Source organism: Castor canadensis, chromosome 6 (assembly GCF_047511655.1).
Source record: "Castor canadensis chromosome 6, mCasCan1.hap1v2, whole genome shotgun sequence".
Taxonomy (NCBI): Eukaryota; Metazoa; Chordata; class Mammalia; order Rodentia; family Castoridae; genus Castor; species Castor canadensis.
Window position 1 is genome coordinate 34725896 of NC_133391.1, and position 14243 is coordinate 34740138.

A 14243-nucleotide genomic window follows, 5' to 3' on the forward strand; every position below is an offset into this window, starting at 1 on the left:
TTGACTAACATCTTTTTTTTTTCTTTTATTATTCATATGTGCATACAAGGCTTGGGTCATTTCTCCCCCCTGCCCCCACCCCCTCCCTTACCACCCACTCCGCCCCCTCCCTCTCCCCCCCACCTCCTCAATACCCAGCAGAAACTATTTTGCCCTTATTTCTAATTTTGTTGTAGAGAGAGTATAAGCAATAATAGGAAGGAACAAGGGTTTTTGCTGGTTGAGATAAGGATAGCTATACAGGGCATTGACTCACATTGACTTCCTGTGTGTGGGTGTTACCTTCTAGGTTAATTCTTTTTGATCTAACCTTTTCTCTAGTTCCTGGTCCCCTTTTCCTATTGGCCTCAGTTGCTTTTAAGGTATCTGCTTTAGTTTCTCTGCGTTAAGGGCAACAAATGCTAGCTAGTTTTTTAGGTGTCTTACTTATCCTCACCCCTCCCTTGTCTGCTCTTGCTTTCATCATGTGCTCAAAGTCCAATCCCATTGTTGTGTTTGCCCTTGATCTAATGTCCACATATGAGGGAGAACATATGATTTTAAGTCCAATCCCATTGTTGTGTTTGCCCTTGATCTAATGTCCACATATGAGGGAGAACATATGATTTTTGGTCTTTTGGGCCAAGCTAACCTCACTCAGAATGATGTTCTCCAATTCCATCCATTTACCAGCAAATGATAACATTTCGTTCTTCCTCATGGCTGCATAAAATTCCATTGTGTATAGATACCACATTTTCTTAATCCACTCGTCAGTGGTGGGGCATCTTGGCTGTTTCCATAACCTGGCTATTGTGAATAGTGCCGCAATAAACATGGGTGTGCAGGTGCCTCTGGAGTAACCTGTGCTTGACTAACATCTTGATGCCATCTCCATGAGACCCAGCACTAGAACTGCACTGCTAAGTCCTTCCAGGATTCCAGACCCTCAAATGAATGTGGGAGATGAAAATGGGAATATTAAAACAGATACTACTAAAATCCAGATGATTGGGGAATATTTTGAAAAACCTATATTCCAATGAGTTAAAAAAATCTAGAATAAATGGATAAATTTCCACACAGATGACCTAATAAAAATGAATTGAGAGGATATGTAAAACTTAAATAGATCAACTATGGGAATGAGATCGAAGAAGTAATTAGAACTTTCTTCCTACAAAAAGAAAGTCTAGGACTGGACAGATTCATTGGTGAGTTCTATCAGAACTCTAAGGAAGAAAAAACACCAATGTTGCTCAAACTATTCCATGAAGTATTAAAGGAATAGGTGTTTTCACACTCATTTTGTAAATTCAGAATTATTGTGATACCAAAACCTGGTAAGGACACAACAAAAAAACAACAAAAAGAAAGCTATGGACTAATTTCTTTGGTAAGCATACCTGCAAAAAATCCCCAATAAAATAGTTGCAGACCAAATTCAATGACACATTAAAAAGATGATACACAATTATATACCAACACCAAGTTGGTTTCATACCAAGACTGAAATGATGGTTCCAAATACAAAAATTGATAAATATAATACAGCATATAAATACAGTCAAAAACCAGAAATGGCATGTTCATCTCAATGGATGTAGAAAAACTCTTTGACAAAATGCAACATGCCATCATGATAAAATTCTTGGAGAAACCAGAAATAAAAAGATCATACCTCAGAATAATAAAGACTATAATTGACAAACCTATCCTCAATATTATACTGAGTGAAGAAAAACTGAAAGGATTTCCTGTAACATCTGGAATGTGACAGGGTGTCCACTCTCTCTACACTGGTTCAATACAGTGCATTGAATGTTAACTGGAGAAATGAGGCAGGAAAAAAGAAATAAAGGGTATACCAATAGGAAAATGAGTTAAATTATCTTCATTTACAGATAATTTGATCCTATACCTAGAAGACCCTAATGACTTTGCGAGAAGACTTAGATTCTACAATTTCACAAAAGTAACAGGATACAGACTCAGTATACAAAAAGCAGTTACCTTTTCTATAAACTAACCACAAACACTCTGAGAAAGAAATCAGAAAGCAATCCATTCATGATAGCCTCAAAAAAAAAACTTTTGAGAATAAACTTAACCAAGGAAATGGAAAATTTCTGAAATAAAAATTATAAAACCACAAAGAAAGAAATTGGAAAAAAAAAGAAAACTAGTAGAAGATAGAAAGACCTCTGATGTTCATGGTTTGGCAGAATCAATACTTTTTAAAGGACTATACTACCAAAAGCAATCTACAGGTTTAATGTAATACCCACCAAAATCTCAATGACATATTTTTCAGAAAGAAAAAATTATGCTAAAGCCTCAATGTAAGACCTGAAATTTTAAAACTGCTAGAGAAAAATTTAGGGAAAGTCATGTATAGGAACAAGGTAATAGCTTTCTGAGTAGTACTCAGCAATAGTTAACAAATGGGATTGCATCAAATTAAAAAGCTGCACAGCAAGGAAAATAATGACCAGTGTGAACAGACAGCCCACAAAATGGGCTCTTCATCTCATAGGGAATTAATATCCGAAATTTATAAAGACCTCAAAAAATTAAATACCAAAAGTACAAATAATCCAATTTATAATGGGCAATTGAATTCAATAGACACTTTTCAGAAGAGGAAGTATAAGCAACCAATAAACACAAGAAAAAATGTTCAATATCCCCAGTCAACAATGAAACACAAATCAAAACTACATTGAGATTCCAACTTACCTTAGTCAGAATGGCTATCATTAAGGACACAAAAAACAACAAATGCTACTGAGGATGAGGAGGAGGTAAGGAAGGAACACTTATGCACTGCTGGTATGAATGTAAATTAGAGCAGGCCACTATGGATTTTGGAACATCCTCAAAAGTCAAAAGTAGAACTACCATATGATCCAGGTATATCACTACTAAGTATATACCCAAAGGGATCAAAGTCAACATCAGAAGGATGGATAAAGAAAGTATGGTATATCCACAATGAAATGTTATCCATCCATAAAGAAGAACAAAATCATGTTGTTTGCAGGAAAATGAATGGAAATGGAGATCATTCTCTTAAGCAGAATGAGTCAGACTCAAAGACAAGTATTGTGTGTTTTCTCTATATGGAATCTAGCAAAAAAGACATGAAAGTAGAAGGGGAATTATGAGGGAAGAGGAAGGAGATGACTGGAGGTGGAGGGAGAGGGTAATAGGATGGATGAATGTGATCAAAGAATGTTATACACATGCATGAAAATGTCAACATGAAACCCATTATTTTCCACAATTAATATACACTAAAACTTGCATCTCTAAACAATACTTCGATGCATGATGAAAGCTTGATAATTGTTTTCTTTGTCTTAACAAAAAGATAGTTTATTTTCTCTATTCACAAATATAAATATATTCCCCAATTCTCCTGAAAATTAAGGTGCTGAACTTCAGTTCACTGAATTAACAGTAAGGGAGACACTCTCCCCCCATTTTTACTAAGATGTACAGAATTTCTAACTATTCAACCAGGTGGGACAGTAAGTTCATGCAGTTTAGAAGTTCTTTATAATAGTCAATCTGTGACACAAACCTTCTTTTTTTTTGTTTCTCCAGGTTGAACACAATGGTCAGAGTTTCTGTGTGGATTACTATTGCAGGATAGAAGAAAATATTTACGCATATCATGTGGCTTATCCTGTTTTCTCCTTTAGCAAGAGCTATGTCCACCTTAAGCTTATGGCTGATATCTTGCCCTGTGACCAAATTCACATATTTCAGGCACATTACACTCTGAATGGACAGGTCTTGGGAGAGCAGAGGGAGCTCATCTTCTACTACCTGGTAAGCTCTGATTCCAAGTTAAGAAACAGAAGGTGACCATGAGGGAAAAAATTTTGATTTCTCCTGACACTCTGACTTCTCCCTGGGCTGAATATTACTGCCTCAGTCTCAACAATGATTATATTAGAGAGAAGACAAGACTCTTAAGTGTGGTGATAAAATGAAGAAATACTTTTTATTTTAAGGTCATGGCAAAGGGCAGAATCATACAAAGTGGAACCCATACTTTCCCCATGGAGCCAAAAAAATGTGAGTATTCCCAATCTATCAATACATGTTTGACTGTACCCCTTACACACTCACCAACGGATAACCCACAATTGAGCAATGCCATGATGCTTCTGTGTGGCACCAGGAAACATTCTCAATAGACATAACACAATGTTCTGCCACCTACACTTGATCGACACTCATACCATTAATCCCAGGCAAAAAAGTCTCAAACTCTCAAACTGAACATCTCCTGACACCACTAAATATCTATCTCTGGAGTTGTAATATCTGAAAATATAAAATATTCATAGATGTGCCTAAAATAAGTAATCCATGCAGTCAAACAAGGATTACCACTAAAATGCCAAAATGTGTTATCTTAGTATATTTCTCCAGTAAGATCTACTTTGGTCCCTGGGCCATTCTAGCTACATCATTTTTTGAATGATAAATAAGGACTAACGGGCTGGTAATGTAGCTCAATAGTAGCTTACTTACCTAACATTCAAGTGGCCCAATGTTTGATCCCCAGCACCTCAAAAAAAGACAAAATAATAGCAATAACTGGTAAGCATAATAGATTGTTTCAGAAAGAAATTTTTAAGTGGAGGATTTAGTGCAAATTAAGTATTCATCTATCCAAACGAGCCAATTCTGATCTTTCATGCCAGTGACCAACATATCTTATTTGTCATAACTCCTGCATGTATTGTATTACACAAATGTGACTATCTCCTTACATCATAAAGTATATCTTCCTGTCTTGTTACTGACTGTTCTAAGACCATTAACCACTGGAGAGATTTAAGAAAGTCTCCATTATCTGTTATCAGTGTATAGATACAGTTCCCAAATCCTCAGGTGTCATTCAGGTTTTCCTGTCAGTATCCTGGCCCTTGACCATCTTCTCTCATTCCTCTGTGCTCCAGTGAAAGGCCAGTTTGCTCTGGAGGTCCCTATCCAGCCAGACATGTCTCCAGTTGCTCAAATGTTCCTCTATGCCATTTTACCTGATGGAGAAGTGATTGCGGATGTTGCAAAATTTAAGATTGAAAATTGTCTTCTCAACAAAGTGAGTGGTTTATTGCCTTAAATTTGAAATAAAACAAAACCAGACAATAAACAGGAGTCTAGGAAGGACACAGAATACTTTACAGATAAAGAACCTGAGACCTTCGTAATGTACTAACTAATTCAAAGTCATACAATTTTCTACCAAGGTCAGGTTACTTAGAATCCAGGTTTCTCAACTGAATTTGACACACTTTTTCCTCCCACATTTTTTTTACAGCTCGTGTTGTATTTTCCAAATGTTCCTGTTAAGGAAGAGGATATAATAACACAGCTTTGTCAGTAAAAATTATCAGAAATAGAAACACCATAAGAGATAGAGCCATGAGAGGCTGCTACATGAAAACCATTAGCTTCTAACTGAAGTAGGGTCAGCTGACTGGATCCTCACACATTTGTATTATTATTGTATGTTTTTGATAAAAACACTTAATGTAAAATCTATCTTGTGATCAAATTTTATGTAAACAAAGTGCTGGAGGTGTGGTTCCAATGGTAGAGCACCTGTGTAGAAAGTGTAAGGCCTTTATTCAAATGCCAATACCACAAAAATACTTTTTAAAAATTTGAGTATATAGTATGGAATTGTTAAATATATAAGATATACTGTAAGTATACAGTATGTTTCTGGCAATTACTTATCTTGCCTTATTGTAACTTTGTTCCCTTTGACTAATATCTTGCCTTTTCTCCTTAACACCAGGAAACCATGATTCTAGTCTGCACTCATCAGCCCACTTTCACTCACAATGAGTTGTGTGTTGTAGATAAAACTAAGTCCAGAGCTATTCGTTCCACTCCCCTGAAATGAAGTGTGAAACACAGGAAAAAGATGATAGATAGATACACAGATAGATAGATACAGAGAGAGAGAGAGAGACAGAGAGACAGAGAGAGAGATCCAATTAGAATAATTGACTTTCCACCTGGAACAATAGATCAAATACGTAAGTCATCCTTAAAATTAGTAATCATCAAGAATATCACTTCAAGTGGTCATTGTTGCATCAGAATATGACTGACCCATGTGTTAACTGCTTAAATAAACCTTGATGGAAGAAACAGAAATAGAGAATCTCAGGAGTAACTCTGACATCACATTTTAGCAAAACAGACTTGTGTGTTGAATATGCAAGTCACTCAAAACTGTGATGGGCTTTAAGACTGCAATGTCAGGTATATTACTAGCCTTATGATCTTCCCTTTCTCACAGGTGGATTTGAGCTTCAGCCCAGCACAAAGTCTTTCTGCCTCACACATCCACCTGCAAGTCACAGCTTCTCCTCAGTCCCTCTGTGCCCTGCGAGCCGTGGACCAAAGTGTGCTACTCCTGAGGCCCGAGGCTGAGCTCTCCCCTTCCTGGGTGAGTCCCTATTAGCCTCAGACCAAGAAGGCCCACATGAGGGGTTCAGAGCAAGGGGAAACACTGTTTAGAAAAGAAAATAATAATATAAAATATTTCTGTTGGTTTGCAAATTTATAGTGGTCAAAATTCATAAATTCACACACTTAATGCTCATGGCATCCCCAAGAGATATTCTCTTTCTAAGATGTAAAATAGGTACAGTGGGGGGTGGTAACTAGTGGAAGTGGAGAAGGTGAATGAAGGAGATTAAAGTGAGGGAATATGGTTCATGGACTTCATATACCTACATGAAATAGAACAGAAACCTCTTGCATTTGCTTTAAATGAGGTGGGGAGGGAGTTGAAGGGGAGAGATGATGGGGCAATGTAAAAAATGTACAACATAAGTCTAATCAGAATGGTCACTATGAATCCCCCCATACAGTGAATATATCCTAATAAAAAATATTTTTAAAAAGATCTAAAAGTATAGTTCAGAAAACTTAAGCCATTGAACTCAAGATGAAATAAAAAGTAAAGCAGGCAGTAAGTTGTAGGGTTTGTATCTAATTTCAGATCTTCTGTCCATGTACCTGCAATTTATTATACCATTGCTACCTTGATAGAGACGCATGAACATTTTAATCACTTTTCCCCTTAAGATACTCGATACAAACCCTTTCAGAGTAGTGCTGGTCTTTGAACACTGAATTAAAGTTTTCATAAAAATGGAATATTAAAATTTTATGAATTCCTAAAATAAAGATAAAATAAAGTAATAAAAATTTTAAAATATAGAAGTGGGTTCTCAACCTGTTTTAAAATTTTTTAAATACACATTAAGTCATAAACTAGTCGCAAAATCTTTTGGATTTTGTATTAGATTAAGACAAGTATTCACAGAGTGTAACTACATAATAGCTCTAATTTTAAAAATTAAGAAGTGTTATTGACATTTATTTAAAGCATTTTTAAAACCTAGGGTTTATATATAAATTGTCAGAAAAAAATTGTTTAACCAGGATTCTTCTGGGAATTGGTCCATGTTTAAACTAGTGTTTAAATTATTGTCTAATTTTAACAATGAGAATTTATGTCCCAAATTCATTGAAGATCCTATTAGTAAAGTTTTCCCATTTGTATTTTAACTTCCCTCAAAACATAGTTATACTACAGAAAAGGTTAGTTCGAGAAGAATCAATTTAGAAAGTAACACATATGTACATGGAAGCAAAACTAGGAATCTCCCTATAGCTATCCTTACCTCAACTAGCAAAAACCTCTGGTCCTCCTTATTAATGTTTATACTCTCTCTTTAACAAAATTAGAGATAAGGGCAAAACAGTATCTGCTTGGAAGCGACGTGGTAGCAGGGAGAAGGAGGGGGTGGGGGGAAAGGGAGGGGGTGGAGGGAAAGGGAGGGGGCGGGGGGGGGGAGGGGGGAGTAATGACCTAATCATTGTATGCACATATGAATAAAGGAAATAAAATAAAATAAATAAATAAGGAAAAAAACATAGTTGTAACAAAGGAGCTCTTAAGTAGTTATTTTATCTGAAATACATAGGCAATTAATTTAGAAATTCAAAGAGTGTTAAAAGAGTTATGAGGAGAAAACAGTAAAAATAACAAAATGTTCTGATTCCACACCACTTTTCCTCATCCCATTCCTTGGAGGCATACACTTCCAATCCTTTCAGCTATTCCCTTCATATTTAATTCTGTATTGCTGAAAGTATTATTATCCATCCTCTCTTCATCTTGTCAGTGATATAATTTATGCTAAATCTTAGTCAATTTTCCTTCTTGTAACCACATAAATATTGTTCATCTTTAAGGCAAATAAGATATGATGAATATATTTCCTCTTTTTCTTTCCAATTTTCTTGGAGTTTAATCACTGCCTTGTTCCATATTTCCTTAGGATTCCCTTTCTTCAACTCTCTATCTTCATATTCTATAAAATAATGTTAACTCCATTCTATTAATTTCACTTTTTTCCCCACTGGAGCCACTATCCACTTGTTCTTTTCTGATCTGACTGTTCTGTAGGCTTAAAAATTCACTCTCATTTGGGGGTTTCCTCCAAAGCTCTCCTGGTTTGGTCCACTGTGTCCTGGATCACATGACTTCATTCTTGCGTTGCTTCCTCTTTTGGTGGGATGCATTCTGCAGCAGCTTTCTGAGAAAGGCAGAATGAGAGGTAAACCTCCTTTGGAACTTTGGGTATTTTTATTACTGCAATAATTAATACATTGTCTTGCACAGAACTTCAAGTATAAAAAATGACTTTTACTGAGCATTTTGAAGATACTTGCTCCATTGCTTTCTAGTTTCCAAAATTACTTAAATGCCAAGTTTTGTTCTAATTCTTAAGTCTTCCTGTTTATTCAGTATTTTCTCTCTAAAATCCTTACAAATTTTCATTTATGTCCAAAATCATGTAATGGGCCATACTTCATTTATTGTACTGGAATGAACATTAAATTAGTTGTTTCCATCAAGAACATAGGTTCTTACTATTTGGGAGTCCCTAGATCATTATGACTTTCTGGTGAGCCTATTCATAACTTCTCAGAATTTTGTTTGGGTTTTTTTGGGTTTTAAATAAAAATATTTATTTCTCACTGTTCTGGAGGCTGCAAAATCCATGATTGGGGTATCAACCAAGATCAAGATACCAGCATATTTTATATCTTATAAGATCCTGCTTCTTGAATCAGAGACGGCTGTCTTTGAGTATGTCCTCATATGTCAGGAGGAGCCATGGGAATCTCTGGGCCTCCTTTATAAGGTCATTAACCCCATTAAGATGTTCAATCCATAATAACCTCCTTCACCAATGGATGGTTGACCCACTCTAAACTTTTTTTTCTCCCAAGCATGATTTCCCCTTCTTTATGAGATGGACAGGCTAAGAATTGTTCAAATCTTTAATTAAGCTCTCCTGGCCTTTTAATTAACAATTCCATCTTTAAATCATTTTACTATAAGAGGTCAAGAGGATCCAGACCACACCTTCAACAGTTTGCTTAAATGTTTCCTCAGGCAAGTGTCCAATTTCACTCTGCAAAGCACTAAAATCCAAACACAATTCAGCCAATCTCTTTGCCACTTTGTAAGAAATATGGCCCCTTTTCAAGTTTTCAATACCATATTCCTTGTTTCCATCTAAGCCCTCATCAAAATAGCCTTTTCTGTCCAACTTCTACCAAAATTTCATTCAGGACTACTTAGATACGCTCTAAAAAAAAAAAGGAGGCTTTCTCTCCATCTGCCCTCTTTTTTTTGTGGGCCCTCAACAGGATTGCCTTTCAACATCATTCATAGCAATGGACTCTCTTTCTAACATGCATCCAGAACTCTTCCAGCCTTCCCCATTACCCTACTTCAGAGCCACATCTACATTTTTAAGTATTTGGTACAGCAGCACCCCACTTCTTGGTACCAATTTTCTGTCTTATTGCATTTGGGCTGCAATAACAGAAATACCATAAATTGAATAGTTTCAAACAGTCAAAATGGATTTCTCACCTTTCTGAAGGCTAAGAAGTGTAATGTCTAAGGACCAGAAGATTCAGTATTTGGCGAGATTCTCATTCCTTAGAAAATTGCCTTTAAATGTATGAAATAAAATGTACGGGACTATAAAATACAACTTTTGGAATATTTTTATTTGGATAACATATTGTTTCTTTATTGTCACATTAAGTAGCATTACCATATATCTTAAATGTGAGCAAGCTAGAGTTAGCAAGCTTTCAACTTTTCATACTATGTTTGTTTTCACAATTTCTCTGTTCTTTCTGAAATTTTTGTTAGCCAGATGTTCACTCTTCCTCAATATACATTTTTTTCTCTGCTATTTTCCTTTGTTTTTTTTATTTTCTAGAAGAATTCCTCAGTATTTCCCTTTTAGCATTTGTAAAGATTTAGTTTTTAAAATTAGCTTTATCTTATCACTAATTTCCAAAGTTATTCATTGTTCTCTGATTGTTTTATTTTATTTATTTATATAATTTTTTTTGGTGGCACTGGGGCTTGAACTTAGGGCCTCATGCTTGCTAGGCAGGCACTCTAACACTTGAGACATTCTAGCAACCCAAAGTGTAGCTCAGGCTGGCCTTGAACTCGTGGTCCTCCTGCCTTATCCTCTTAGCCTTGTTGATTACCGGCGTGAGCCACCACGACCGGCTGTTTTATTTTTATAATATCTTGGTCTTATTTCCTAGTTGAAATATTTCTAGCTCTATGATAATTTTTAGGGTTTTTTTCTTTTGGAGTTTCTCTCTCTCTCGCCACTATTTCCTCAGACTTTCCCTTCTCTGCTTGTATTGGTGCCTGTTACTCATACTGGAAATTTGCTGATGATCCTTAAATTAACCAAAGCCCTAAAGGTTGATCCTTTGATCTGGGTTTGAGCCAACGCTTGTCCCATGACAGCATGTTCTTTCAAAGGGAGCATCCAAAAGCAAAAATTAGTTTGTGAGCTGAGTTTTCCCTGGAGAGTGTCCATTCCATCTCAAGAAAAAGCTCCTGTCTTAGAGATAGAAACCTGTGACACTCTTCCTGTGAGTGTAACCAATCTCTTGCTTTCTGCTTTCTTCACACACACACATTCACCCATGGCTTGTCCCCTAAGCACCTAATATCTCCAAATCCTTAAGCTATTTAAGGAGCTGTCTAGCAAACTTTCTTAGACTTTATCAGTATTTCTTGGAGTTTCTTGGACCTAACATTCTTCCATCTGGCTATATCATTTGCGGTTCCTCTATTTACTTTAAAATTTCAATTGGATTTCTCTTATTTCCAATATGGAGAACTAAATGCATTCTGTTTTATTAAAGATAGACATTGTTCTGAAAATATTTTTTTCCTGCTTGGAAGGTGGTTTTTTAGGGGAAAGAAGAGCCAGAGAATTCTTTACTTGACTATTTTCAAATTGCTTGAGTATTGATCATTCCAGCTGTGATAGATTTTTTTGCATTTCAATAGTGAGCTAAAAAATGAAATCTTGACATTTTACTAATGTGCTAAACTATAGCTATATTATTAAATTTATATTTAATATAGTTTATTTTAAAGAGTGCTATAAATATTATTTTTCTCAAACATAAGTTCCAGAATTTGAACTCTATCTTGATGTTCCTTTATAATTAGATACTTAGATTATATTTTGTCTTCTCTCAAACACTTGTAAACTTCTCTAGAATAAATCACCGTACAAAAGAAAATATTTATAAGTTCTTGTCTATAAATAATGAATACTTAAGAAATGAATTACAATGTTGCATTGGTTCTTTTTTTTTGACTGGATATCATCAAATAAAGAAGAAGAATTTTCCTCCTTTTTTCCTTCTATTTCTACAGGTACATAATCTTCCAGATATGAAAGACACTGGCTTCATTCCATACATAAATCAACTACCCAAAGACCAAGAAAATTGTATGAAAAATGATAACATCCCTTTTGATAAAATACGCTACTCAGAACTACATCATGAAGAAAGGGACCCTTATAGATACATGGAGGTAAAGTCTACATTTTCTATTAATATTCTGCCTTGTGAGTTATTTAGCATGAATAGTATCATATACTAATAACAAATCTTAGAGGAGGGCTGGGGATATAGCACAGCAGTACAGCACTTCCCTTGTGTGTACCAGTGTTCTGCTGGTACACACTGAAAGAAAAAACTTAGAAAGTACCCAGTTAGTGCCCCACCTAGGGTATCACAATTTCTATAAGAATGCAGACACAGAGAGGGTAAGTGACTTGCTCAAGTAACTTAGATCATAGTGAGTCACAGCCATCACAAATGTCTGACTATGAATCCTGTGTTCCTTTCAACATGCTCCCTGGTTTTACATTACACATCGTATTATAACGCTCAGCTTTAGATCTCTTTAGATCATATAAATCTTTAGCCTTTGAATACTTAGGTTTGCTATAGTAAGGAGCGTGAGTAACACAATTTGAAGAATAATCCTTCTCAGTTATATAAAACTGTAATATCATGATTAGGTATTCTAATTTTTAAACAAAATGGGGGTTTTACATAATTTTTAACATTTATGCTTGACTGGATCATCATTTAATTACAGGACATGGGTTTAAAAGCATTGAGTAATTTGAAGATAAAACATCCTAAATTATGTCTTGACTACGCATTACTCCCACGACCAGGTAAAAAAAATAAATCAGCTTATATTTGAAATAAAGAAAAATATTAATTATTTATAAAAATTGATAGAAAATTAATTAATTAGTTAATTAAACAAGAGAGTATATATATTGTCCAGCTTAGAGAAAAAAGAACTCAAGATTCGATGGGCAAATAAATTACCCAGTGTTATAAAGACAGTAAGTGGCAGAGACAGGACAGGAGCCGTTTCTTGTGATGTGTTACATGCTACATTGTCACTGAACAAACAAGGAAATTCAATCAGATGAAAGATAATAATTCCTAGACTAAGAATCAAAATATACAGAAAAAGGGGGCAATTCTATGAATCAGGAAAAAATTCATAGAAATGCGTGATATGGAATGAAGAGAAGTTACACAAGGATATGGGACATAGAAGAGGAGAGAAATAATCTAAGTAAAGAAAGGCTTTGGAATGAAATACAATGGATTTCAGTCAAATTATACTATTAGACAAGCACAGTCGCCCTATTTCCTATCCTATCCTAAATGTTTTGAATCTTTTACTGATGCTCCCAGGCTATATGCTGTCAAATCCATGGTCAAACATTTCCACCTCTGATTATACTCATTCTTTTGTTTTATTTTTTTGGTGAGAATGGGGTTTGAACTCAGGGCCTCACCATTGCAAAGCAGGCTCTCTACTGCTTGAACCACACCTCCAGTCCATTTTGCTCTAGTTATTTCAGAGATGGGGTCTTCAGAACTATTTGCCCAAGTTGATCTTGAACCACCATCCTCCTGATCTCAGCTTCCCAAATAACTAGGATTACAGACAGGAGCCACCAGTACCCAACTAGTCATTTACTTCAACACTCACTAAAACATCATCTTTCAATACATTATCTTTACTGGAATAGTAAAATTATATAATTTTTAAATACTGAATAAGAAGGTAAAAGTCCTTATGTATGGCTGCAGGAAAATTAATTCACTTCTTTACTAATTTCATTAGTATAGTGAAACAATCAAAATCATCATTTTCTGAACTAGGGCCCTGAGTTCAAACCCCAGTACTTCCAAAAATATTATCATTTTCTTCTTGTATTATGCAATGTAAGATAATCATATAAAATGACATGATTATAATATGTTCACAGGATGAGGACTACTTAAATAATTGTTCCCTGCAGTCTTTTTTCCCTTTTTTTTTTTTTTTGGCAATACCAGGGTTTGAACTATGAGCCTCATGCTTGCTAGGCAGACAGCAGGCACTCTACCATTTGAGCCACTCCACAAATTCCAAGTCTTTCATATCTTAAGCAACATTATAATACTAGTCAATAAATTCATTACATAACTAACCCATGTTAAAAATAGCATTCCTTTTTTCCAAAAATAAATTTTATGAAAATATTATGAAGATGATACAGATTTTGAACTGTGTTTCCCAAAATGATTAATCACAAGGATAGATCTATAATTAGGTTCTGGACATAGAATGCAGGAACAGAGTAATGGGAGTCAAGTTCAGAATAGATTATAATCAATCAGGAAATTGAACAGGATATTTGAATTTACCAGAATTAGTTTGATTCATATATTTATATATTTCATTACTGCTCAATGAGAGCTAAAAAACATCTATAGTT

At 35.2% G+C, this 14243-nt stretch overlaps 1 protein-coding gene across 2 annotated transcripts in view; it reads left to right on the plus strand.

The window, feature by feature from the left end:
* The window catches only part of LOC109697725 (alpha-2-macroglobulin-like), a 66471-nt gene that overhangs the window by 25547 nt on the left and 26681 nt on the right, over window positions 1-14243 (plus strand). For both annotated transcript variants that reach the window (XM_074076104.1, XM_074076105.1), the window contains exons 12-17: window positions 3589-3816; window positions 4002-4065; window positions 4959-5101; window positions 6314-6463; window positions 11816-11977; window positions 12551-12632. In XM_074076104.1, coding sequence (XP_073932205.1) covers window positions 3589-3816; window positions 4002-4065; window positions 4959-5101; window positions 6314-6463; window positions 11816-11977; window positions 12551-12632 — 829 coding nt within the window. The remainder of the gene's footprint in view (window positions 1-3588; window positions 3817-4001; window positions 4066-4958; window positions 5102-6313; window positions 6464-11815; window positions 11978-12550; window positions 12633-14243) is intronic.